Source organism: Sciurus carolinensis, chromosome 1, assembly GCF_902686445.1.
Source record: "Sciurus carolinensis chromosome 1, mSciCar1.2, whole genome shotgun sequence".
Classification (NCBI taxonomy): Eukaryota; Metazoa; Chordata; class Mammalia; order Rodentia; family Sciuridae; genus Sciurus; species Sciurus carolinensis.
In genome coordinates this window covers 113,322,227-113,346,712 of record NC_062213.1, presented here as the reverse complement: position 1 = coordinate 113,346,712, position 24,486 = coordinate 113,322,227, and the positions used below count along the sequence as shown (strand labels likewise).

General features: G+C 36.9%; 1 protein-coding gene across 4 annotated transcripts in view; it reads right to left on the bottom strand.

The window, feature by feature from the left end:
- Positions 1 to 24,486, bottom strand: part of Vav3 (vav guanine nucleotide exchange factor 3) — a 367,327-nt gene that overhangs the window by 106,000 nt on the left and 236,841 nt on the right. For 2 of the 4 annotated variants that reach the window (XM_047545972.1, XM_047546000.1), the window contains 3 exons: positions 24,283 to 24,383; positions 12,324 to 12,349; positions 7,218 to 7,263 (listed from right to left, as the gene is read on the bottom strand). In XM_047545972.1, the coding sequence (XP_047401928.1) occupies positions 7,218 to 7,263; positions 12,324 to 12,349; positions 24,283 to 24,383 (173 nt within the window). The remainder of the gene's footprint in view (positions 1 to 7,217; positions 7,264 to 12,323; positions 12,350 to 24,282; positions 24,384 to 24,486) is intronic. The other 2 variants (XM_047545982.1, XM_047545990.1) reach the window with 2 other exon arrangements.

Below are 24,486 nucleotides of genomic sequence, written 5' to 3'. Positions count from 1 at the left end.
ATTCCTCTTGTCCCTACAAAGCATGTTACATTAGGTCTTGTTTGCTCTCTGATGGACCTATCTCTACTCATATGTCAGTTGGTAACAGCAGAAACAAAAGATTATCATCTTCGAAGAGCACAGAACCTGCATTCGAAGGAGAATATCAACTTGAAATTTTAGGTACAATGACTGCATGACAAGATCAAATGTGTGGCAAGAAAACTATTATATTGCTGCAAACCAAAGAGAGCAGTTAGGATTAACTTTTGTTAGGAATCTCCACTTCCTGCTTTAGGTACCTTCCTCCCGATTTATCTCTTTTGATAAGAGAAAAGGACCAAAGAGAAGAACCTACAAATGGAACAAGAAGAAGGTAGAAGAGGTGGAAAATCCAGTCAGTGGGCCCAAGAAGAACTCTCTGAAAACTGTTGTGCACAATAATAGATTTATATTATAATCTGCTCAAACCAAGTTTCTCTCTACTGCTACCCCCAGCCCATTCTTTTACAAGCAGAATTGCAGAATACAAATTCCATGTGGACAGGCTAGGTCAGTTCCAAGTCCAGTTCTGGAAATGGGCACAGAAGCCAGGTGAACATTTAATATGAAAGTCAGGCTTTAGTGATTTCTTCAGAGATAAACAAAGGGTGGAGACTAGGCCAATTAAAGCCTTCCTTGAATTTTTGCCAGATATGCTGGTAAAAAGGTATTCTGTTTTCTCAGGATTCACTAGCTATGATGAACAGCTATTCTAAGAGTTGCTAATGGATACTTTTGCCTGTAAATGAGACAAATGTACATGAGGTGCCTGTGGATAGGAAGTCAACAAAGAAGAAAGGAGAACTGAGCACAGGGAGAAACTGAGCCCTGAGGGTATCAATTGAGTCCCTGGATTCAACTCTGCCTGGAGGCAAACACTCTGGACTTCCCAGTTACTGAAATAGGTATGCCTTTCCCCTTTCTTATCAAACTATTTGGAAATTGGTTTATATTCCAAACAAAAGTATAGTGCTTGATAAATACTTGAAATGACCCAAACCTGGTACAGACTTATACCTTCAATTAAATATCTATAGTTCTAGTAAAGTTACTGATGTAGTTACTGATGTAACTATTAGACATTTTGTGTCCTTGGCATATGTACTTCTTCAGTTCATAATGAATTCTGCCCCTGGTATATTCACTGTCAACTACACCAACTAAACCAATACCACATGTGGGTGGTTCACCATATTCTGAGCAGTACTATTGTTAAGCGAGTTAAGTTTGTATTTCTTATCTGTCCAACAAAATTCCAAGTTCATCAAAGGCAAACAAGCATCCATAAATTTCTGATATCTATACAGAAAAAAATAGGTCTCAAAAATGATCTGTAAAAACAATTATAAGAATCTAGCATAAGTTTTCCTTTCATTCCAATTAAAAATTTAAAAATCATTTGATTTGAATATGCTGAGAGATAATCACCAATATGTGTCATTTTGACAAACTCCACAAACTGTGCTCCAATGTTCTAACTAGTTTGATAACCACTCTCACTCTGCCCATAGAGTTGTAGTATTAATAAGATCAATGGCTATTTTGATATTAAGGCAGACATTTTCAATGTCCCCTTTCCTGAGAGCAGCCAGATATTACCTGCATTAAATATGGTGTTGGAAACTAAAGTTTTTACCTTCCTGGTTCCTTTCATTTAAAACTTTAGCCCTGAGCCCATAAGAAATTTCTGAAGTTTCTTTCTCTAGTTAGCATTAGGTGGCATATTCTTTTACTTTTGAAGTGGAAGAGTATTCAACTAGCATGGTCGCAGATATAGAAAAGGAAATGCAGGTTATATCTGATGAAATGTTCAAAGTAGCTCATAGGTTCAAGACTTTATCTTTAGAATGTTTTTCTAAATATTTAGTAGATACATACTTTATCTTCTAAAGACATAATTACTATGATAACAAAAAAATGTTATAAGTTCAAAAATGACCTGGAAGTAGATTTTGTATGTGATAATTCAAATATTTTGTTATTTCAATAATCACCTTACTGATGCCGTGTTTGCTATCTAAAAGAACCCCCATGTACATCTTCAAATATTCACCTCTCTCCCTTCTTATTCTGAAGGTACCTAAGCAGTGTGAAAGACCTGCTTGGCAAGGCATGTACAGACCTGCCAGACAGCAATAGCGAGTCTTTGTGAACTCAGAGTGAGCCTTGAAAGGGAGAAACAAATCCTCCAGCCAAAAAAGATGTGAGCCAGGGACTGTGATGTTCATTTCAGAAATCTGTTATCATGGTAAAGGGAATTAGAAAGGTAGTCCCGAAAATAACTACAAGGGGATCAACTGCCTTAGTGCAAAACTAGTCTTATTGTTCATAGTTTAATAGAAGCTGGAAAAAAAAAAATCTGCTATTTTAAAAACCAGAGCATGCTCCCCAGTATTCGTTCACAGCTTGGATTTCTCATTTCTCTGCAATGAATCTTAATCACTGGGTTCTACTGTCCCAGTTTTTTTTTTTTTTTCAAGTTCATTTCTTTCACTGTGAAATATATTTTTGCACATTTACAAATATGCTCCCAATATTTCAATTAAGATACAGATCCTAATATATTTGATGAGAAATTAGTTGTGGGGATAACAGAAGAGATAGAAATAGGTTCGATAGGTTAATATGGAAATTTTGCAATCTATGGAAACTGTATCTTATGGATTACAGACAAAAGCTGATTTCCTAAAACCTTCAAGAATATACATTAGTTTCCCTCATTACAAAAAGAAGGAAAATATGTTTTCAGATCCATGATTTAAACAATACTGCACTGTTAATTTTGTTTTTGATGTTTTCTATTTAGAAACTAAAATATAAAATTTCTCTATTGGGAAAATTGATAATATATTTAAAAGCAAATTTAAAAGAAACAATTTTATTTAGACTTGGAATGCATTTAGTAATCCTTTGAAATTAAAACACTAAGGAGAACATTAAACTGTAATTCAATACAATAAACCAGCATACCAGATTTTTTATATAAATAAAATCAGCTATACATAAAACCCTTAAAAATAATTTGAGCCCACATCTGCCTGTCTTTCCCGTTCATTTTGCTTTTTTTAGTGTACTAGGTAATCACAGATATTTATGTATACTTACAGGATTATCACCAATTGTCATGATACTATGTTATGCCACAATGAATCTGTATGTAAAATTTATATAATACTACAATGTTTTATAAGTTTGTATACATATGCATTTATGCAATCAATACCTGTGCCTCTATTCCTTTCCTAGTTAGAACATAAATATTTGTGGAGAGGGGCCATTTTTTTAATTAATGGCATTGCTGAGCTTAATGTCAGGTAGAGCATGAAGCTGGTAATGAAGTAAAGATTATTTGAATTCCTTTTGTTACACAAGAACAAACAGTATCAGTGGCATACAACAATCCTCACCTCCTGAAAGAGAAAGTGACCATCTTGATGCTGTCTGTGCTTAGAAATGATTAGGATATCTTCTGGGTGAATATAAACACAATGTAAGCACAGGTATCTCTTTGTAATCAAGAGTTTAATAAAGAGCACAGGGAACCTAGGGCTCTCAGGAAAAACCAACCCATCATCTCTTCATTTACTATTCAAGGTTATCACAGATTCCATGAGTAATTAAGCTCAGAAAGGGAATAAGCTACCTAAACTGTTGCCATCTATTCCATCTAATCTACAGGCAGTACAATAACCAACAATGGCCTGAATGTTTTAAAAGGTAGAGACTGCTGATTTAAATACAGGATGTTGTAAGTTTTAAAAATACAGGACAATTTTGCAATAGTCAAAAAACATGGATTTGGTGAAAAGAACACATGCCCTGGCATATAAATAGACCATATGCAAACTGAAATAAATCCTGTATCTCCTATACTTAGATTGAAGGAAAACTTTTAAAGCTTAGTATTAAAATTTAATTGGTAACTTTGACCTTGAGTGCCACTTTAGGTGAAAATTATTACACCAGTGCTCTGATTTTCTTGAGATTTATGATCTCATGTTCTTGAAAAAGGCCTAGCACTTCCGTGTTCCTGAAATAATTGATCTGTCTGTTACAAGTGTTGTTTTTCTGATACCAACATCTGTCTCAGGAAGAAAAGTACAAACTGATGAAAATACCCTGCTATATTTAAGTAATTCAAAAGAGCTACCACAATTTGCATCTAACACATTATTTTTATAAAAGCAGTTAACATTATAAGTTGATAAGTTTCTTAGCACACAATAGAAGACAAGAAAAAATAAAGAGCAAAGACATTTGCAAATATGGCCTATTAAAGATCAACCACAACTATAATGAAGAGCTAATGTTTTCAAAATGTGCTAACAAGCCAAAATACAAACCTGCAGCTCACATCTTTCTTGGGTTGGAATAAAACTCCACAATGTACATTTTCAACCTTGGTAGTGATTGTTTCTTTGTTGTAATCACAAACATTAATTTTACAAAAAAAAAAAAAAAAAAAAAAAAAAAAAAAAAACTCTCAACCATTACTGTTGATTGTGTATACTGGTAAAGATAAGCAAAAGAGCATGACAGTCATTAGGTAAGCAGGGAATAACTCCAAGTCTAGAAATGACTGTGTTTATGTAACTTCTTGCTTCAATGGAAATTCAACATAAAATTCAGGGTCTGTTTGCAAAGAAATAACTGGCAAATGTTATTGATTCTCTAAATGGCAAAATAGACAATATTAAAATCTAATACAAACTAATTAAAATGATAATTGCTACCACTTAGCATTTACTACATACTGGGCCATTTGAAAGGCACTTTACAAGTATCTATTTACGTATGCTCACAGCAACTTTGTAAGGTAGGGACTGTCATTGGTTCCTTTTAAAATCAGGAAACACCAAGAGGAATCAAATTGCCTAAGGTTAAACAGCAAGGAAACAGCTAAGATCACTCCCAGCCCCAGCCAGCGTGGTTCAAATCCATGCTTCTTTGTACCTCTTGACCCTGACATAGTCTATTAGCAGGAAGAATTTATAATGCAAGCAAGAGAGTCAACCCCTATCTATAGAAAAAAGTATAAGTCATTCATTAATTCATGTAACAAATATTTACTAAGTATCTCTTACCCTATGGAATTATACACTAAGTTCTTTTCCAACACAAAAGGTCTGTAGAGAAGATATATAGTTTACCTTTGTACATGGTTATGAAATTGGAAACTGAAAGTTACACCTGACCTCCCAAATGCTTTAATCATTTTTACTACAAGCCCCCTAAATAGAGCCCTGGAAAGTCATCAATGTATTAGCACTTGGAGATGACAACTAAATTAGCTAGCAGAGAAAAAATAAACAAATAAAAGGAACTTCAACAGTAAAAGTACAAACAGTAAGCAATGCTTCTGGGAAGCAGTCGGCCCATGCAGCCTGTACTATAATGATCCCTTGTTTAAATACCTGGGATGAAACACTCCGTAACTGTGAAAACCCGCTGAACAAGGACTCCATCAGGATCAATGTAAGACAGTCATTAAGCGAGGGTTAACTCTGAACAAGGAAGTTTTGCCCCTTGTCAGCAGAAAAAGGCAGAGAAGCAAAAGTCAACCAATCCTAAACACATCATTCAAGCCTGATTCCAAAGATGGCTAAGGGGAGAAATAGGTGTTACCTCACCAGCAGCTTCAACAGCAAGATCATCAACCATTTGACTTTTTCAAAAATGTGGAAAACTAAGAAAGACACTCATATATTTTTAGTATACCCTGAAGTTTTTCTGAATACTCTCAAAAACATAAATATACAACAGTACTTTTATATTTGTGAGTTTACGTTTTAGGAAGATCTACAATTTTTGGACACACAGAAATACTAGAATAGTTATACCTATACAAAGTCATCCCCTTTAGCATAAAGGAGTATAAATTTATTTTATTATTGAACTACTTGGTCATATTTATAATCTGTGAATTCACAATTTATTTTGGCTATAAAATAAATTGTTAAAGAGTTAAATGTGTTCCTACTAACATACTCTAAATATAGAAATGTATTTCCCTGGAGGGAAATAGTCTAATGAAAATGGACATAGAAGAAAGAAAAAAACACCTAAAAACACATTTATTAAGGTTAGATGAGTTTCTGAAATTGAAATACAACTCACATGAAATAAGAAAAAAAGTAGTATCTTCACGGTCATACGCTCCTACTAAGCAGAAGAGAAGTAACTTCTGAATATTATTGCAGAGTCCTCTGCAAAGGGTATTGTCTTGGGAAAGTTAGAACTATTAAAAAGTAAACCAGAACCCTATTTTTTTTAATGGCCTCAATTTTGTTCTGTAGTTAAAAGATTTAAACTGATCCCATGACACAAGTGAGGCAATTTCAAGCCAGAGGCAGCAAAGCTGCTATAAATCCCAGACAGCTCATAAACTGGCATGGCTATCATGGGTGTGGTTTCAGTTAAAAGCTATAACGCTTTGAAAACTAAACTTTATGACTAGGCGAACACTGCTTATGAGGACAAAACAAAACAAAACACATGATCTACATTATTTTCCAGCAAGGCTACTCAATTCTTCATGTTCCACTTGATTTATTATCAAGTTCATATAGCTAGAATCCTTTAGCTGTGAATACCCTTTACCTATAATAACAGGATCACATAGAGAACAAAATATTGGATAATTAAATTCAGAAAGGCATTGCTTAAAAGATGGAAAAAATAATTATACTTAAATAATAAGGCAAACCTCACAAAATTAAGTAGAAAATAACTATTTTCTGTAGACAAATCAATGGTCTCCAGAGAGGACACATGTTCACAAAGTCCTTAAAAACATGCTTCTATTATAAATTCATAGAGATATAAGATTAAGAAACTTTCCAAATGGAGAGGTACCAGTTGTATGTTCTTCCCAACTCCCTCAGAAAAATGCTCATTTGTAAGAGCCATCTTGCTGGTTGGTTTTCTTACCAGATTTAAAAGGGAGCAGAGGAAGGAACCTGGGTAGGTTAGCATTAGCCAGGCACCCTGAGGTGGTTCAGTAAGCAAATAACCAGCCCAACTGCTGATTGTGGTACTGGGGTTACTCATCATGTGAATGATTTACACTTTAGAACTTCACCTCCTGGTCACACAGTATATACCAAGCTGTGAGGAACAAAGGACAAGAAGATACCTGACTTTCTATAGCAATTCCTTAACTGAAGTCATTATAGGATATATCATCAGAAACACACCTGGATCCACCTGTCTGGGAGTTCTTCGGAGTCCATTGGTCCGTTTCTGCCCAGAAAGGTAAAACAAAGCAAAACAAAGATGCATTGGTGATTTAGCATTATGAAATTACATTACCTCTGACATTCTAGAAGCTCAACAAATGCTGCATTTTTTCCAATTAAAAGCATGAATAAATTTGAATGTGGTCTTAAAGTTTGTTTTTATTATTTAATCCTTTTAATTTCTGTAATAAGGCTTTCATTTGAACATCATTCTACCTCCTACTCCCTCTGAGAGGGGTCTTGCTATCCTGTCCAGGCTGGCCTGGAACTTGTGATCACTCTGCCTCAGCCTCCAGAGTAGGTGGGATTACAGAGGCATGCCCAGAAAACATCATTACATTTGACAAGTCATTGATATGACTCTAAGAAAAAGAAATACTTTTGTGTGCCTATTCTAGATACTGTGTTTGTTTGTTTGTTTGTTTTTTTAATTACAGTGACTATAGGAAATGGGAGAACAAAACCTGGGCAGTCATTTGGGGTTGGAAAATGTTCTTAGAAAAGTTCTATGAGCAATAGTTTTAAATTGATCTGCTAAAACTCTAACTCCTCTTTCTGAGGCCTGACATAATAGAGAAAGAAGATATGCAACCTCAAAACAAAGTTCTGAAGCTCTGATTTTAGCCAACACTCAAATGACCTAGTGTTTTAACTGTGGACCAGTTGTATCTGAATACTTTTAACAAAATAAAACAAAACAGGCAGGCAGCTCTGAAGCCATGAAAGTAAATCCTTATTATAGAAAAGGAATCCATTTTAAAAAAAAAACTGTACATTATAAAAAATTATAGATAAGATTCAAAATGAAAGAGATTTTAAATTTTTGAAATGCATGATTACACATTTGATTTCACAAGCATTAAATTCATTCTCACCTAATAACTATGGTAATCTCACTAATTAAGGACTTGATTTTTCACTTTTTATTATACAACTGGATAAGAAGCTGAGTCTATGACTACCATATAATTCAGATTTTCACAAAAGCAATTTTCATTTTATGTATGTTGGGTTTTGTGCCTGTGCGTGGAAACTTGGTTTCATTCAGAGCACATTGGCTTTGCTAAGTACACATTAGCCATGGATTTTTCTCATGGTTCCTTATGATGTTGCTTTTTACTCACAAGTCAAATGGTTGAAACAGGGTCTTTGAGCCTTCCAAAGGGCCTCAAAGCCAAATCCAGCAGACTCTCAGACACAGGTGAAAAAACTGGAGAAACTTTTAAAAATGTAATTTTTGTTTTTACCATAACTGCTTTCAAAATGGATTTTTTAAAAGACAAATAGGATCATTAAAGTGAGCATTAAACTTCTGTTGAGCATGATGGATAGCTGTAATGGAAAAACTATAATATAAAGAGAGTCTCTATGAGAAGAAAATGCTGCTCTGGGCCTCTTGGTGGCCAGTGCACATAAAGTGGAAGCCCGATAGTGACAGATTCATACCCAACAGCATGAAAGAAAACTGCTTTCAAAGGAAAACTCATTCTATCTGACATTTTACAAAATTCCTGGACTTCCCATAGAAAGGACAATACAACTGACTACATTTGCTATAAGAATATACACAATGATGGCTATCTTGCCACTATTTACTTCTCTTGTACCATGCCACCTTCTTAATGTACAATAGAAACTGTCTTTCTTCTGATATTCCAAATTCTTTCTTATTATCAAAGTGCTCAGGTTGCAAGAAAAAAATTCAACCTTTGGGTCTGAGTCCTAGAATCCTTAAACCAGCACTATTTAGAAACTGTAAACTTAAAATGTGAAAAAAGAGAATGTAATAGGATTGATAAGAACTCAGATTAGAGAATAAAACTAAGTTCAAATTCAGTACATCTCTTTGCCTCAGTTTCTTCATCCACAAAATGGGGATAATAATAGCATCTACTTCATAGTGTTGGTGGTGAGAATTAAGTTAATTTACCTTAAGTGCTTGGAACGGTTCTTGCCACATGGTAAGACTTATTAAATGGTAATTTATTATCACTATCATTAATTTCATAGAATTTTGAATGTGTAAATTCACCTGAAGGATATATTCTTGTCCTGTTATTGCCTTACTTGTTTTTTCTTTGTTTTGTTTTTGAAACAGGGTCCTGCTATATTGCCCAGGCAGGCCCCAAACTCCTGGACTCAAGGGATATTCCTGCCTCAGCCTCTGAGTAACAGGGACATGGGCACACATCAGTGTGCCCAGCTTGCTCACTATTCAAGTTCTTTCTCCTGAAGAGTCACTGAAAATCAGTCACCTAGAAAACAAACTTTTCCACAGGAAAAGTAGGCAGAGAAATGAACTATGTGTTAAATAAATTTCAAAAATAGAGGGGAGTATCAGTTCCTGAGATGAAGTAAATTGACAAGAGTTTGAAATTTATTATACTTTCAAAACACCTAAAAACAAGGAATATATTAAACAATTTAAAAAGTAAAACTCAACAGTCATTCTGTCATCCCTGTCCCACAGACTTTCCTCACAGACCTGTATTTTCAAAAGCCCTAGGTCAAGGCTGGACAGGCCCTTGTCCCCAATAAGAAAAGGGAATGAGAGAAGGGCATATGTACTACCCCAGGATCTCTCAGTTACAGCCCCATGAGACCATGAGAATTGGTCTTTGGTGCCTTCTCAATCTCCTTTGATCTACCTTGAAGGGGTGAGGAACAAATCTCATTTTATAAGTACTTGGTAATTATTTCTTGCTTCATTACCTAATACTTTGCCTTTAAAAAGATATATCTTTGTTATCTGAAAATCTCTTGTCTTCTTGCCTCTTTTGGGGAAAGACTAATTCTCTCTGTTGGATTTACCAACAAAATAAACAAATCTTCCTTTGGTATCTGAAATTTGGTTCTTCTGTCTTAACCTGCATTAAGGAGCAGATTCAAAGTAGCTGAATAGGTGTAAAATGATAAATTTGAAGTTGGAGGGATCCTGAGGGCCACGCCAGAGAGGGTGTGGCCATGGAGCCTACGGATCCTGTGGCTATCAGAAACTGACCTACCTTGAGAACCAAATGTGAAATTAAAATAAAAATTCACAATCATGCTCTTCAAGGAGACACAGAAGAAAACTCTCAACCAATTCAAGGAGAGAAAGAAGGTCCTCAAGAGGGGAAAAGAATTAAAAAATCACAGAACTTTAAGAAGGGCTTCATCATCGACTTGGGGGAGGAACATTTGTTATTGAAAGTGAACTTATTTGTTATGGGGTGAAAAGATGCTTCCTAATGTTCTTTTTGTTACAATTCTTCCTTGAACCATCTAAGGTTTCCAAGTATACTGGCCAGCATGAGGGCTCACTATGTTCTTCCCCCAGAAAAGTAGAGATTCTCAGTACAGTCACACATTAAATAAAAAAACCACACTTTTTATATTCAAAAGTTAAGCAAGTCACTAAAAAACCTAATGCTACCTGATACCACATTAAAAAAAAACATGAAAATTAATTCTTTTTATTAATAGGCTTATGTGTCATTTTAAGAGTATAAAAGTACCTGAGAAAATTATTTTAATATGTGAAAATTATTAACCACTTCTTATTAGCACTTTCTTGCTGTAAATACACCCACTTCACATTACCTTATTAAAATGAAATGAAAACCATCTTCCTTGGAAAAAATAATACACATGCCGACTAGGATAAATGTTAAGTAACAGTGAGTCAAAGTTCAGAGCTCTACAATCTGTCTCAACAATTTAAGAATAGTGCAGAATAAATGAAAGAAGGCTGCTTGGCCAGATCATCGACGCGGCACAGAGAACCCTGACACACTGATGAAGAGCCTTCCTGTCCATGAAATACTAAAAGGAATTTTTGGTAAATTTATTTCACCCTAAAAGAACTTGTGGCCTATTTTTTTTTTTTTTTAAGTATTACTGGCTATCTTGTTATGCATTCCTTGATCTAGACTCCAGATTCTAAAGCACACTCAACAGACATAAAGAGCTATATCTAGCAGGAGCTTCTTGCTGTCACACTCTTAAGACTCTACCTGTGCAAACCATGTGCTCATACAGAAGAGGAACAAGTACCTCAGATGACATACATCCTGTTGTTCTTTGCCAACTATATAAATGATAGCTTATTACAAACATACTAATAGTATAACACTTCTATTGTTTTTTTTATTTCTTGGTGCTAGGAACTGGTAGCACTTTTAGAAAGAGAATTGGTATATATTAAAATAATTTGATAAAGAATTTGTGTCATTCTTTTCTGAAAATTTTGGCTTACTTTTTTTTTAATGTAACTAATCATACACATTTTATGTTTTACTTTGCTATGGTATTTTTTTAAAGATTTTGCTATGGGGCTGGGGGTATATTTCAGGGGTAAAGTGCTTGCCTAGTAACACAAAGTCACTGGTTTTATCCCCAGCACCTCAAACAAATGAACAACAACAACAACAAAAAAAACTTTTGCTACGGTATTTTGGGGGAGTCAGGTGAACATTTTATCATTTTTGGTTGAAGGCTAAGGCTGTGATTCTATGGTAGAATGGAAACTGCCATATTTTTTCATTCTTTAGTGTTTTTTTAAAAAGTTACTTTACTCTGAGAGGTTACAAGGATCACATACTTCTAAGTCATTAGGAGATTGCATAAATCCAAACAAAAATGTTATCAGATCTTGATTTTTATCAATAGAACATAACATTAATCACATTTGTGCTCAAATGGAAAACAAGAAATATGAAACCATATCCTTAGGTGAACAACATCAGAACTTTCAGTACTGGCAAAGATGGGGCAGGCATACATTTCATGATAGGGGAAAGTCTACCAAATTCCTAGGATAAAGGCCACCTTTCCCTCTGCACCAAGTATTGTTATTTCACACACAGTGCTAGACTAAGCATTCACACTGTCCCCTGGACCCCAGGCCTACACCAGTGAGGTGAACAAGCCTCTGATTGCACTCACAAGCATCTATCTGGTCACTCCCTCCATTTTTGTTCCTATTCATTTTAAAAGGCACATTTAACATTGTACAAGCCTGCTTAAGTTAGCAAATAACTTGAAATGCAAAGGTTATATAAAATTTTTAAATGTTAATCTTACCTCTGGTGGTTTGAGCGGCCCTTGTTCTGAAACAAATGTAAAAATTGGCATTGTCAGTGCAAAGTTGTTTGGTTTGGTTAGCAACCTTAGCTTGTTCTCTGCAGCGTGGCAAAACACTGCTGCTTTGTTTTCTTAACTGATCCCTGTAATATATTTCCAGGGTCCCTCAGGCTGGGCTAGTAATTGTTTTGCAACCAGGGTTCTCTTACCTTATTGGCTTGTCAGGAAAGTGACTCATAGTTCTAAATGACTTCTAGGTTATGCTTAACTTTTTCAATTGTTTATTAAGCAATGTCAATTCAACCACATAAAATTCTCTAAAACAAGGCTTGTACTAACTTCTATGCATGACAGCTAGATGCAAACTTTTCTTTCAACGCACCTTGTAAGAATCTTAACACTAAGTTGTAAAGGTATTGCACTATTTATAACAATGGCAAACTTAACACAGTACAACATTCCATATGTAGGTTTTCCCATTAACATGGCTTACAATCTTTATTTTTAATCTTGGGAATAAAGCAGTTTGGTTTAAAGATGTAAATTAAAAATTGAATCAGGATATGATTCCAATGCTCGCTTTCCTTTCATCATTAATGTACATCTCTATAAATAGTAGTAACATCTCTTTACTACATGTCAGTTCCTGAAATTGATTAATAGTTATAACAGCCCTGGGACCTTCAGATGAGCAATCTGGTCAAAGGACCAAGGATCCCTCAGAGAGTAAGAGCACATATAGTACGTTGGAAAATGGTGGACGGTCCTTGTGCTTCCTTTCCTCACACCTAGGGAACACCTACATGTTATAAGTTCTCCAGAACAAGCTCAAACCCCACAACACTGTGAGCCCACACAGTATTTTCCCATCCAAAACAATCCTCTAAAGAGGAATTTGAAAATAGATGATGCAGCAGAAAGATACCAGGAGAGGAAGGGGAGGCTTAAGTGGGAACACTGCAGGAAGCCCCCAGCCAGAGTTCATGAAAAACTCCTTCCAGGACACTCAGCTGCTGCTCTGCACAGGAAGACTGCCTGGGGCCTGGAACAGGAGGTTGGTTGGGGTTTTTTTTGTTGTGCTTTTTTAATTTTTTGGTTTTTTGTTTTAAAGTACCACTCCAGATTAATGGAAATGGAAGATCCATGGGTAGAAAGTCACCTTTCTAGAGGCAAGCCCACATCCCTTTGTCAATTTCAATCCCCTTTCTCCTAGCTTTCACAAATGACTGACTTTCTTCTATGAAGGGATTTTTGCTAGGCCTGGAATTAGCCTTTATAAAGAAGTATTCCTGGACAAAAAGCTATTTCTTTTCTTATTTTCCTCGCCATTAGAATCATACAAAGTTCCAGAAGAAAGACTGCCTCAGCAGGTTGGCTGGAAAGAGGGTCTTTAAAAGTTGGTGAACCTCAACTCAAAATGAACTTGGGTTCTTAACAGGGCAGCTACGATACCTGTTTCACTGGTTTTCCCTGAAAGACCTCTATATTACAGGACAGACCTAACCTCCTCTTCTTCTGGTGAGTTACAAACCAGGAATCAGACACTGGAAGAAGCACCAAACAGGAGTGGAGTTTAACTTTTACCATATCAAGGACACTCAGGAAAGCTTTGATATTTCTAGGTGACCTCTAAAATGAGGAATTCTCAGACCTTTGGGGTTCAGTGTTTACAAATGAATATACATCTTAATCTCACCAAAATATCCTTTCTGTCTTCATTCTTTGCATAAGAAGGGTTTTTATGTCCTGTGAAGTAAGGTTTTACAAGATGTTTTCAATGTATTATTTGTGGCATAAAAACTATGATTGCCTCATGAGGTAGCTGCCATATCAGACTTCATGAGGGTCCTCTGGGTGCTCATTAGGGAGGAGAAGTGATGGCAGTTTTTCCTCAAATCTTGCTGTGTAGGTACTGGGTGCACCCTATTCAGCTCCTGGCATGAGTGAGGATCAATTATGGAGTCCGGGAGAGCATAGTTCAGGCAAGGTATGGAGGGAGTTGATACCAACTAAAGAACACCCTGGACTGGGTTGACCCCCTCACTTCATTCTCTCTTCTTCATTTCTCCTCCTTCTCACCAACTCTTACTTTCCTTCTTTGGCATCTCATCAAGAGAATCATCTTTCCTCTGAATTCTGATGGATACACTGAGAACTACTCCACATGAAGCTTCCTTTGTGTAATCCAGGTAGGAAAAATGGAAAGGGGCTTCATCCTGGCTCTGACTACAACTCCAAGGGCCTGAGTCCTTCTTATTCTGCCATTACTCCCCTTTTCAGGCCATACATTTACCCTACTGCCTAGACAAAGGCCCATTGCTTCAACGGACTTAGCACCTAACAGCCAGCATGCTGGTGGGCTCTTGCTGGTATCTCACATAAATAGCAGCTCCATGAAAGCCTGAGTTTTTATGCAGTCACATCTCATGGTAGGGCTCTGTTTTAGAATCTTCTCTGAGTTCATAAATTCTTTTGAACTCCAACAGTGGCCATGCCATCAAACTGGACCACCTCTTTCATGAATGTAATCTACAGTCCCATTACCATCCAGTGCAATAGCTGGTTAACTGACATGAAAGTTATGAAAGACAGGAAAAACAAATTATAACCTCTATGACCTATATATTTCAAAGTAAAAAGTGAAAGTTCATTCTGAATGGAAAACAAACAGAAAAGTGCTTCTTTCTACATGTTCTATGGAAAAGTTGATCTAATTTTGAAATCCACAACCCCATCTTTTACTTCCTCTCAACTATGTATCCAAAACTACTATGAGGGCACTTGGATTTCTTGAAAACTCTGTGTGTTGGCATCAGATCTGGGATAGCAAGGGCTGAGTATCATCAAAACTTCTTTGGCTGAATTCTGACCTAGAATACAGATTGCAGGTTGAGATCTGATGAAAAATGCCCTCCCGCTTTCTGTCTCTCTTTTTTCTCCTGGGAACTTTCTTAGGATAGTAATTCAATTCTTCAAGTTTCTAAGTTTTTAATCCTCAACTTGTCTTTTACCCCGCAGCCTACTTCTCAGGCTCCTATTGATCAAACTATAAAATGTCCTTACCCTTTCAAGAACCTTTCTAGATGGTGACTCACAGGCCCTCAAGGGGTTTATACCTTGCATTTTTTCATCATGTCCCAACTGGATTAATGTAATTCTGAGAAGTGGTGTACCAAGGTGCTGGGAGCCTTTGCAGAGCTCCACCTTCAATGCCAGCAAAGCTCAGTGTATAAAAGAAATGATTTCTACTGCAGCTTTACACTCACGTTGTATAATTCTCTTGTTTAAAGACAAAATTCAGTCCTGCTATGTTTGTTTCTCCAATACAAGGGGCTCTCAGTTCATAACATTATTACACAATTTGCTTTGTCTCTTATCTGAAGTTCTATTTCTCAAGACTAAGCAAATCAATGTCTACCAAGAGGGGTTGTCACAAAAGGGGCCACAGAAAACTAATTACCTGTATAGCTATTGAAGGTGCCTTGCCATCATGGCTAATGTGCTATTTCTGTGAAACATAAAACTAAAGGACAAAAGTTGGATTGATCAAATTTTGGAGGCAGTTGCACAAATGCTATGTTCATTACTCAGATCTACAGCAATGTTTTGGAAAGAAAAAAAAATAAGCAAACCATAAGCCATAAATAATACTTGGAAAGAGGCTTTGATTTTTAAGTCTTTTCAGGAGCTCTAAAGGAACCCAACCATGTAACGGTTTCCAATTCACTTTAATAATTATTAATGTATCATTGAACTGACCCAAATAGTTAAATGGAAGGAATAATAACTACTCTGGAATATAAAAATGTCTCAATGAGTTAAAAAAAAAAGACTAATTTATACAAGATGTTGTAAGGACTATCTATTATGCAGAACTAAATTCATTTTTGGTTATGAAATTAATGATCAAGATTCAGTTCATGTAAAAGGAATGTGATGTAATGCCAAGTGGCTGAAATAAAATTGTACTTTAAAAGTTTATCTCTTATGCTAAAATATGTAATAGTATTTATAAATGAGCCCATTTCAGATGCCAATTCGGGATACAGGTTCCAAGTAGCAGCCTTGCAGGTTTAAACCAGTAGGATATCAAGGCAACTTCCTTCCAATTAGAGGTGGCTGTAACAGAGCAGGAACAGCAGCTGGCCTAGATAAAAGAGTGATTATAAAGATAAGCAAATGGGGACCTGCTTCTGTTAAATATTAGAGCAGCTAAGGTTTACATTGCCATTAAAGGAAAAGATGCATTAAACCAAATTTGTCTGCTCCTGCAATATTTGCCTTCCAATGTTACTTTCATTGTTTAGACAGGGAAGATGCAAACCAAGCTATATTGATCAATGACATGGTAAGAAAGGGACCAAAGGGCTTAGTCATATGTTATCATTGGTGGGGGCAACATAAATGTCCCTGAAGATTACAGTCTAGTATTAAACATTCACAATGGTATACTGTGAAAAGGAAATGCCAGCCTAGAATTACATCAGCTTTGCAGTAACTTGTTGAGAGAGTCTACATCATGGAGTTCAAACATATTCATTATTAACGTTGGAAAGTTTTGGCACACACTTCAGAGCCCATGTACGAGTTTATCATCAGGGCTGTTATGGTGAATGTGAAGGAGTCAACTCAAGTTCAAGAAGAAGAGAGGGTGGAACTGCCTGCCCTTTACTTATATCCATGCAAATTCTCAAATGTTAAGACATAAACTCATTACCCACACTTCAAATATGTTTCTAAGTTGTGTGATTTGTTTTATAAAAACTAAACAACACATTTCTCATACTTCAAATGTACTTAACCTGTCATAGTTACAGATTCCTATGAATGGATTACTTCATTCAGAAATGCACTGCATTTTTGCCAAGTAGTAGTGATTTCCAGGGTGAATGAAGACTAGATAGATTTAATAGATATAAACCATGAAATATAAAACGTTTCTAAACTCAGGAAAGACACCATTTAAGGAAAACCAACTTTCACAAAAAGAAGCACCTCCGAGATATTGTAAATGCTTACTGATTAATATTTAGCTATCCCATAACATCACTAAGAACCATATTTGAGTTGAAATAGTCCTATTTTGGGGAGGTTTGAAAACAACTTGGTTTTAAGTGCCCCTACTTTGGACTTGATATAAAAGGGTGGATTTGTAAGATGAAAAACACGTGGGCTGGGGAGATAGCTCAGTGGTAGAGTGCTTGCCTTGCAAGCACAAGGCCCTGAGTTCAATCCCCAGCACCACAAAAAAAAAAAAAAAAAAAAAAAAAAAAATGTAAGATGAAAAACAAATTGCCTATGTTTTACTTCACTTCTCCAATAGTGAAGAAGCATGTAACGTGGGGAGGGGGATATTAAAATGACAGGGAGAGTGTTGCTCACCAAGCAGACCATGTGCTCACTACAGTGTCCAGCTTCCCACAGAGTTAAGCTGTAGCTAGTTTAAGCCAATGGCAGTGATCAAAGTGGCACTGCTTGCTTCCAGGTCCTGGGACTAAAATGCTACAGCCCTGGAAACCATGTATCACGCTGGCAGAGTCACAGAACAGGCCTAGACCAGGCCATTGCTTAGGAGCTGCTCTGAAAGACTAGTGTATACATGGTGCACGTGTGAGAAATAAACTTTATTTGTTAAAGCTGCTGAGACTGGGAGTGCGTTAGTCACAACACAGCCTAACCTTGGGAAAGAAATAAAAACCTGCATACAAGCTAATTAAAGAACAACTTAATTCAGACTACCATCAGGTGGTCAAGGTGAGGTTAATGATTGGCCTTGGATAGAAAGTAAAGAAAGGGCAGACCTGGGAACTGAAAGGAGAAAAGGGAGCATATTTCAGAGAGGGCTAAGAGTAAGAACCAAGCAGGAATTCTAAAAATGGGATTGACTGGATCAGGGAGCAGATTTCTCCAGAAAGAGGTATTTTTGTTATCAGGTGATCTGTGAACTGGTTCACTTTCTTGCTACTTATTAACCTAACAGAGGTGTTACCTGTTGAAACCCCCATGATCAATGCTTAGGTCATGAGACTTTCATTGTGCAAATACTAGAAAGAAATGCAAAAGGTCTATTCAGTTTGCTATCTTTGGTTCTTAAAGTACTAGCCAGAGATTCAGATAAGGTTTTTATTCTACTTGTCTACCAACTAATGGAGCTCTAGCCTTCACAAGGATGGAACAAAGGCCTATACAAGCTCCCACACCAACCACTTCTGGATCTTGAGGCCCTGGTGCACCACATTCTTCACATTCATCTGTCCCTGGGTTTGGTGGTCTATCCACACCTTATCCTTGTACCATGTTTTCCCTAAAGTCAAAGTATCAATCACAGATCATACCATTGACCCTAAATGAAAAGATCATCAAGGAGGCAATTATAATAAATATGATAAATGCTATAAGAAAAGTAATTATAAAATGCCAGGGTCACAGAGGGAACTGACAGACTAAGAATGACCAAGTATAAAAATATAACAAGTATAAAAATAAAATCTTCAAGGTGGGGCAATATCAGCATTGAGTTTTCAAAAATGAAAACAGATTTATCAAGTGAAAAAGGGAAGGAAAGACATTAAAATAGAGAAACAAATTATACAAATTTATATTAAAACAAATTTAGATTGAAACAAATTAAACAAATATATATTAGATATATAAACATGAAAAAAGTAGTTATGGAACTGCAATAAACAGAGTTACTTGGTTAGTTGGGGAGAAGTGGTATGAATTGGACTGGAAAAATGATCTGGAGCTCTGTATGCAATTTTGGGAAGTTTGGACACTATTCTGGAAGGCACACAAAGTAAAGTAAGCAAAATGATGACACAACCAGTCGTATTTTAAAAGATTTTTAAAGATAATTTCAAAAGTTATATAGAAGAAATATGATTAAGAGCAGAGAGGAAGCTTTTTTATTTTTTATTTTTTTTTGGACCCAGGGTTGAACTCAGGGGCACTTAACCACTGATCCACATCCCCAGCCCTATTCTGCATTTTATTTGGAGACAGGGTCTCACTGAGTTGCTTAGTGCCTCACTTTTGCTGAGGTTGGCTTTGAAGTCATGATCCTCCTGTCTCAGCCTCCTGAGCCGCTGGGATTACAGGTGTGTGCCACTGCGCCCAGCTGAGAAGAAACTTTTGAAGTTGTTGAAATAAGAGACAGATTTTGATTTTTTATTTGTAGCAATGTCATATTAGTGGATTCTAGGGAGACTTAGGAGGAGAATAAAGAATAGGTGAGAGTATGGATGGTGGACTTTTAACTAAAAAAAACAAATAAAGGAAGGAAAGGAAAGGATGGGGTGGGGTGGGACAAACAAGGGTGGTTTTAGACATGTGGTATTTGAGGTCATTGTAACACACGTGGGAGGGGACATGAGGAGGAAATGGAAATTTTAAATCCAGAATTCAGGAAAGATGCTGTATGTAGAGATGGAGCCTTATCCAGCTGAAGTGTTGGTTGTAGCTAAAGTCAGGGAAACAAATCAGATCTCCAAAGGGAGGCATGGGGATGGGATGGACGTGAAGGAGAGTGTCAAGGAGTCAAGGAGAATGGTTAATAGTGTCAAATGAGAGATCAGGAAAGGTAGGGCCTGAAATGTGATCTGGCAATTAACAGGTAGAATGGGATATTCTCTGACCTTCATTTAGCCTCTCAACTACTGTATCATTTTGTTCAACTAGCTCCTCTTTTTCTTTCTTTCCTGGTCCCAGGAATTGAACTCAGGGGCATTCAACCACCAAGCCACATCCCCAGCCCTATTTTGTATTTTATTTAGAGACAGGGTCTCACTGACATGCTTAGTACCTCGCTTTTGCTGAAGCTGGCTTTGAACTCATGATCATCCTGCCTCAGCCTCCTGAGCCACTGGGATTACAGGCATGTGCCACTGCATCAGGTGCACCTCTTTCCCACTTCTCCATGCCTGTCTATAAACATGGTCACTGTTGAAAGAAGATGACGTGTTTCCCTTTATAGAACTGCCTTCCACCCAGTTATACAGGGTCTATCAAGCATGATGTGACCATTCCTACTAGTCACAGTTCTCTGCACCAAAAGTGGACTCCTGACTCACACTGAGTCAATCAGAATTTTTTTGTTTCTTAAGAAGACAGAGTATGCTGAACATTGGAGCTACAAAGTCCCATAAAGTTGGAGTGATTCTCAAACCTTCTATGATTCATATTCTGTGGCAACCCAGATTGTGTAAACACCTGAGTTTTCCTTAAATCAATACTACTCACTTGGTTTAAATTTGCCCGTTGGGAAGATTTTCTTCATAGTCAAGTTCTCCTGGATACCACATTCTCTCCATATAAAAGCCCCATTCAAGCAAACCATGACTCCAGATGCTGATATATCCTGTCCTTACCCCTGCCCTACTCCACATCCATGTTTTCCCAGATGCTAAAACAGTCTTGGAAAACTACCCTGCTAACTGCTGCAAGCAATGCTTCCTGGATGCCAAACAAAGAACTGTGCAAGACTTAAGGCAATGCTGGGACTCTTGCAGGTTGGGAAACAGCCCATAAAATCCAGCTCCCCATGACCTCAAAATAGCATCTATCCTACCACACTGAGATCAGACCCACCAGGCTCAGGTTCATACTCTAGCCACAGTTACCACCTGCCAGTCAGGGAGGAGTGCGTTTGAGGACAGGATGTCATGACTTCTGATTTTTGGAGGACACCAGCTTGGAAACAAGGGAGAGAGAGCTGCTGATGCAGCTGTGACACAGATCCTTCTGCACCCTGATGGCAAGGTCCTGAGAAAGGGCCACCCAGGAAATCCTGATCTGAAGGTAAAAAGAGAAGCCTCCTAGGCAGGTTCGTATCATTTCATACCCCTAATTAATTGACTATGAGATTCAATGTCACTGGTCTTTTCGAAATCTTGAACAGAAAAGGAAATAGAAAGGAGAGAGAGAAAAGGCACAGACATGCACAACATAGGAGAATGGAGGTCAATGGGGGGGATGCAGAGAGAATGGAGAGCACAAGGGAATATGTTCAAAATTCCAAATATCAGATTCAGTCAGAGGTTCAAAAAATTATTTTCTGTGCCTTATAATGAATTATATATCAAAGTTTAGACAATGGTGCTACCTTGATGATATCTGTATAACCAAGTATTATAATCTACAGGGCACTAATAGACTTGGTTATTTTCAAATTTCTTTTTAGCTTTCAAATTCTTAGGATTCTTAGATTCTTCTCATCTAAAAATAAGGGGCATAGGTAGAAGTTATCTAAAGTCCTTCCAGCTCCAAAGGCAGGTATGGTTCTCCAGAGTGCCTGCTTTCTCACAGCACTTAAAGACACTCAGACAAAAAAACATATGATTGTTATTAAGTTAATCAAGGTCAAACTGTTTCTCAACTTACTAAAAAACTTACAAAATCACTCCCTTTCTCAGAGAGAAATGAGCACAGGATGACTTACCAAAGTAGGTACTGAGCAAATGACATTGTTGTCATGCAGCAGGTCCAGTGCTCAGGAACAAACCCAGAAGCCGGTCTACCTGGATCTGATGCTGGACTCTACTGATTTTCTGTGCCTTGGTTTCTCATCCACAAGATAAGAATAGCAAGTATGCCAACTTTAAATAAGTTAATAGTGGCAATGTACTTACAACAGTACCTGACACTATCAAAGTATTTTTTAAAACTTTGAAGGCTGGGCTGGAGCTGGAGTATAGGTCAGCGGCAGACTGCTTGCCTAGCATGTATGAGGTCCTGGGTTCAATGACCAGCACCATCAAATAAAAGAAAAAAAGAAAATACAAAAATATTACAAAAGCTAAGTGCTATTATTATCACCATTTTATAAGAGAAGAAACTAAAAATCACAAAAGTTAAGTAAGTGGGATCCAAAATCACCCAAAGAGTAATCTGTGGAGTGTGGTCAAACCTACACAAGACGTGAGAACTGCAGGTTTTCTGGCTACTGTGCATCCCTACACAAAATGACTCACCTAAGGACAGAGGACAGGGTATGTTGGACTAATGACCAGAAGAGACACTGGGATACACCACTCTTCTCTCTTTTTCAATTGAGAATTCCCAACTGGTTCCTATCAACTTCTTTAATATTAGAGAATTTTTAAGACCTTTTAGTTATACTTATGTACCATTTCAAAGTTCATCATTTTTTTTTTTTTTTACCCATAGTACCTCCAGGCTATAAAACCAACAAAAACACAGAATTAGCCCATGTCTTTTACAAAAGTGATTTCTCACTGTAACAACTCAGATTTAAATAGTTCTTATTATACCCAAGCACCATAGTAATCATCAATATCATTTAATGGATCCTTATAACCTTCTTCCAATTTACATTTTGAATGAACAAGAAAAAGTTCATAATGTTCAGGTGAATTTCCCCAAGCTCAGGTAGCTGCAGATAACTGAGGTAGGATTCCAACCCCTCTGCTTGACTTAACTACTTACTGTCCTCCACTATTGCCTTTAGAACAGAACCACCAGGTCAACTACAGGGTCACTTCATATTCTTCAAAGACTTCAATTCTCCAAGGCAGGGCATGGGATTTACAAAAAAACACATTAGCCTATCAGGAGCAAATTGTCTACAAAGATATAAAAGAATGGAATGTAAAAATGGAAGGACAAAAATTTAAGTTGACTCAGGTAGACAATTAAAGAAAAAAATAATAGTATATCATACTTCTATTAGATTTTGCAACTTTGTAAACTGTTTCTGACCTTCAGGCAGATGTGAGGGATGACCCTGTCTCTTTCACTTCACAGCCCTGTGCAGTTGCATGAGCATGCAGACCCCATCCGCCATGGGAAGGGCTGTTCTGAAGACTGAGTGGACTGACAGGGAAGGGCCTGCAGCATGAGGCAGGCAGGGCAGGCTCCATGCAGGAACTCTTCCAACACCAGGACTTCTGCCCTTGTGCAGCTGTCTGGGCCTAGCACAGAGAACGGCACATGGGGCCCTCTAAAAATGTCGACTGAAGGAGCAAAGTGAGCGGAATGTGCTGTGATCTCAGTCCTCTACTAGGATTCACCTTTTCTACAATCGCCCATTTTCTGAACTAGGCTCTGAAATAAGCTATTCTCTGTTTCACTCTTCTTCACATTATCCAAAATAATTCAGTGTCCACCTTTTCCTTTGGGAAAATCAAAGGTTGACATGGCTACCTTTTGAACTCAAGCTGTTAAAGATCCTTTCTTGTGTTCAAAAAGTTTTACTGATTTTGAAAGGTCTTATTGATAAAACACAGAGAAACTCAGGGGAAAAGGACAAAGAGAAAGAAGAAGAAAGAAAAAGAATAAAGAGGCCAGAAAAGAAAGAGAAGGGAGAGAGCCCAAGAGAAGCAGAGAAGCAGAGAGAAGCGAAAGGCTATTGAATGCATAATTGCCGACCAGCTCATGTAACAGCCATGGAGTGCTATTTTTAAAAACCAATGGGAAAATATTTACATAAAATCCAAAGCACATATGCTCTTTGTTAAATGCTGGAAAATGACAATGTATTCAATTCATTAATTCATTGATGTTTACCTCTGACACCACTGGCAAGTGTAAGCTAAACAGCCAAGAGGAGAAAGAAGAAATTTATGAATTAAAGATAAATGAATATTTTCTTTCTTTTTTGTTTTTGCTACTGTTCTTTCATGTGTGTGTTCACAGTTTTAGTGGCATCCTTAGGGGTTGGAGCTAATGAAATGGGTGCTATGAAGCCATCTAAGTCCCTCTTGAAGACCTCTGCTTTCAAGGTTTGTATAAAAATCAAATGAATTTTAAACCATTTAAACCAAAGTTATGTAGAAAAGTCACATAAATTTTAAACACTCTTCTAATTATGCTTATAAATAATAGTTTCAAAAGGAGATACTTAATAATAAACATATTAAGGGTAAATTAGGTCTTAATTATGTTTAGCACGTTTTATGTACTCATTAAAAACAGAATCCCAACAATAAACATGACTTACCACCAGAATTACCTCTGCCACAATTGTCTACTCTTCCCAAACACTCTTTGTGGGCTCTTGCTCCACACTTAAAACATAAATAGCCTTGATAAAATGTTCCCCTGAAAGGTAAAATTAGAGAGTGATACATTAAAAGGTGATAAACTCTGCCTATATGAAATAATTCATGCAAAAGATAGTGGGGCATCACACTGTTACTCAAAG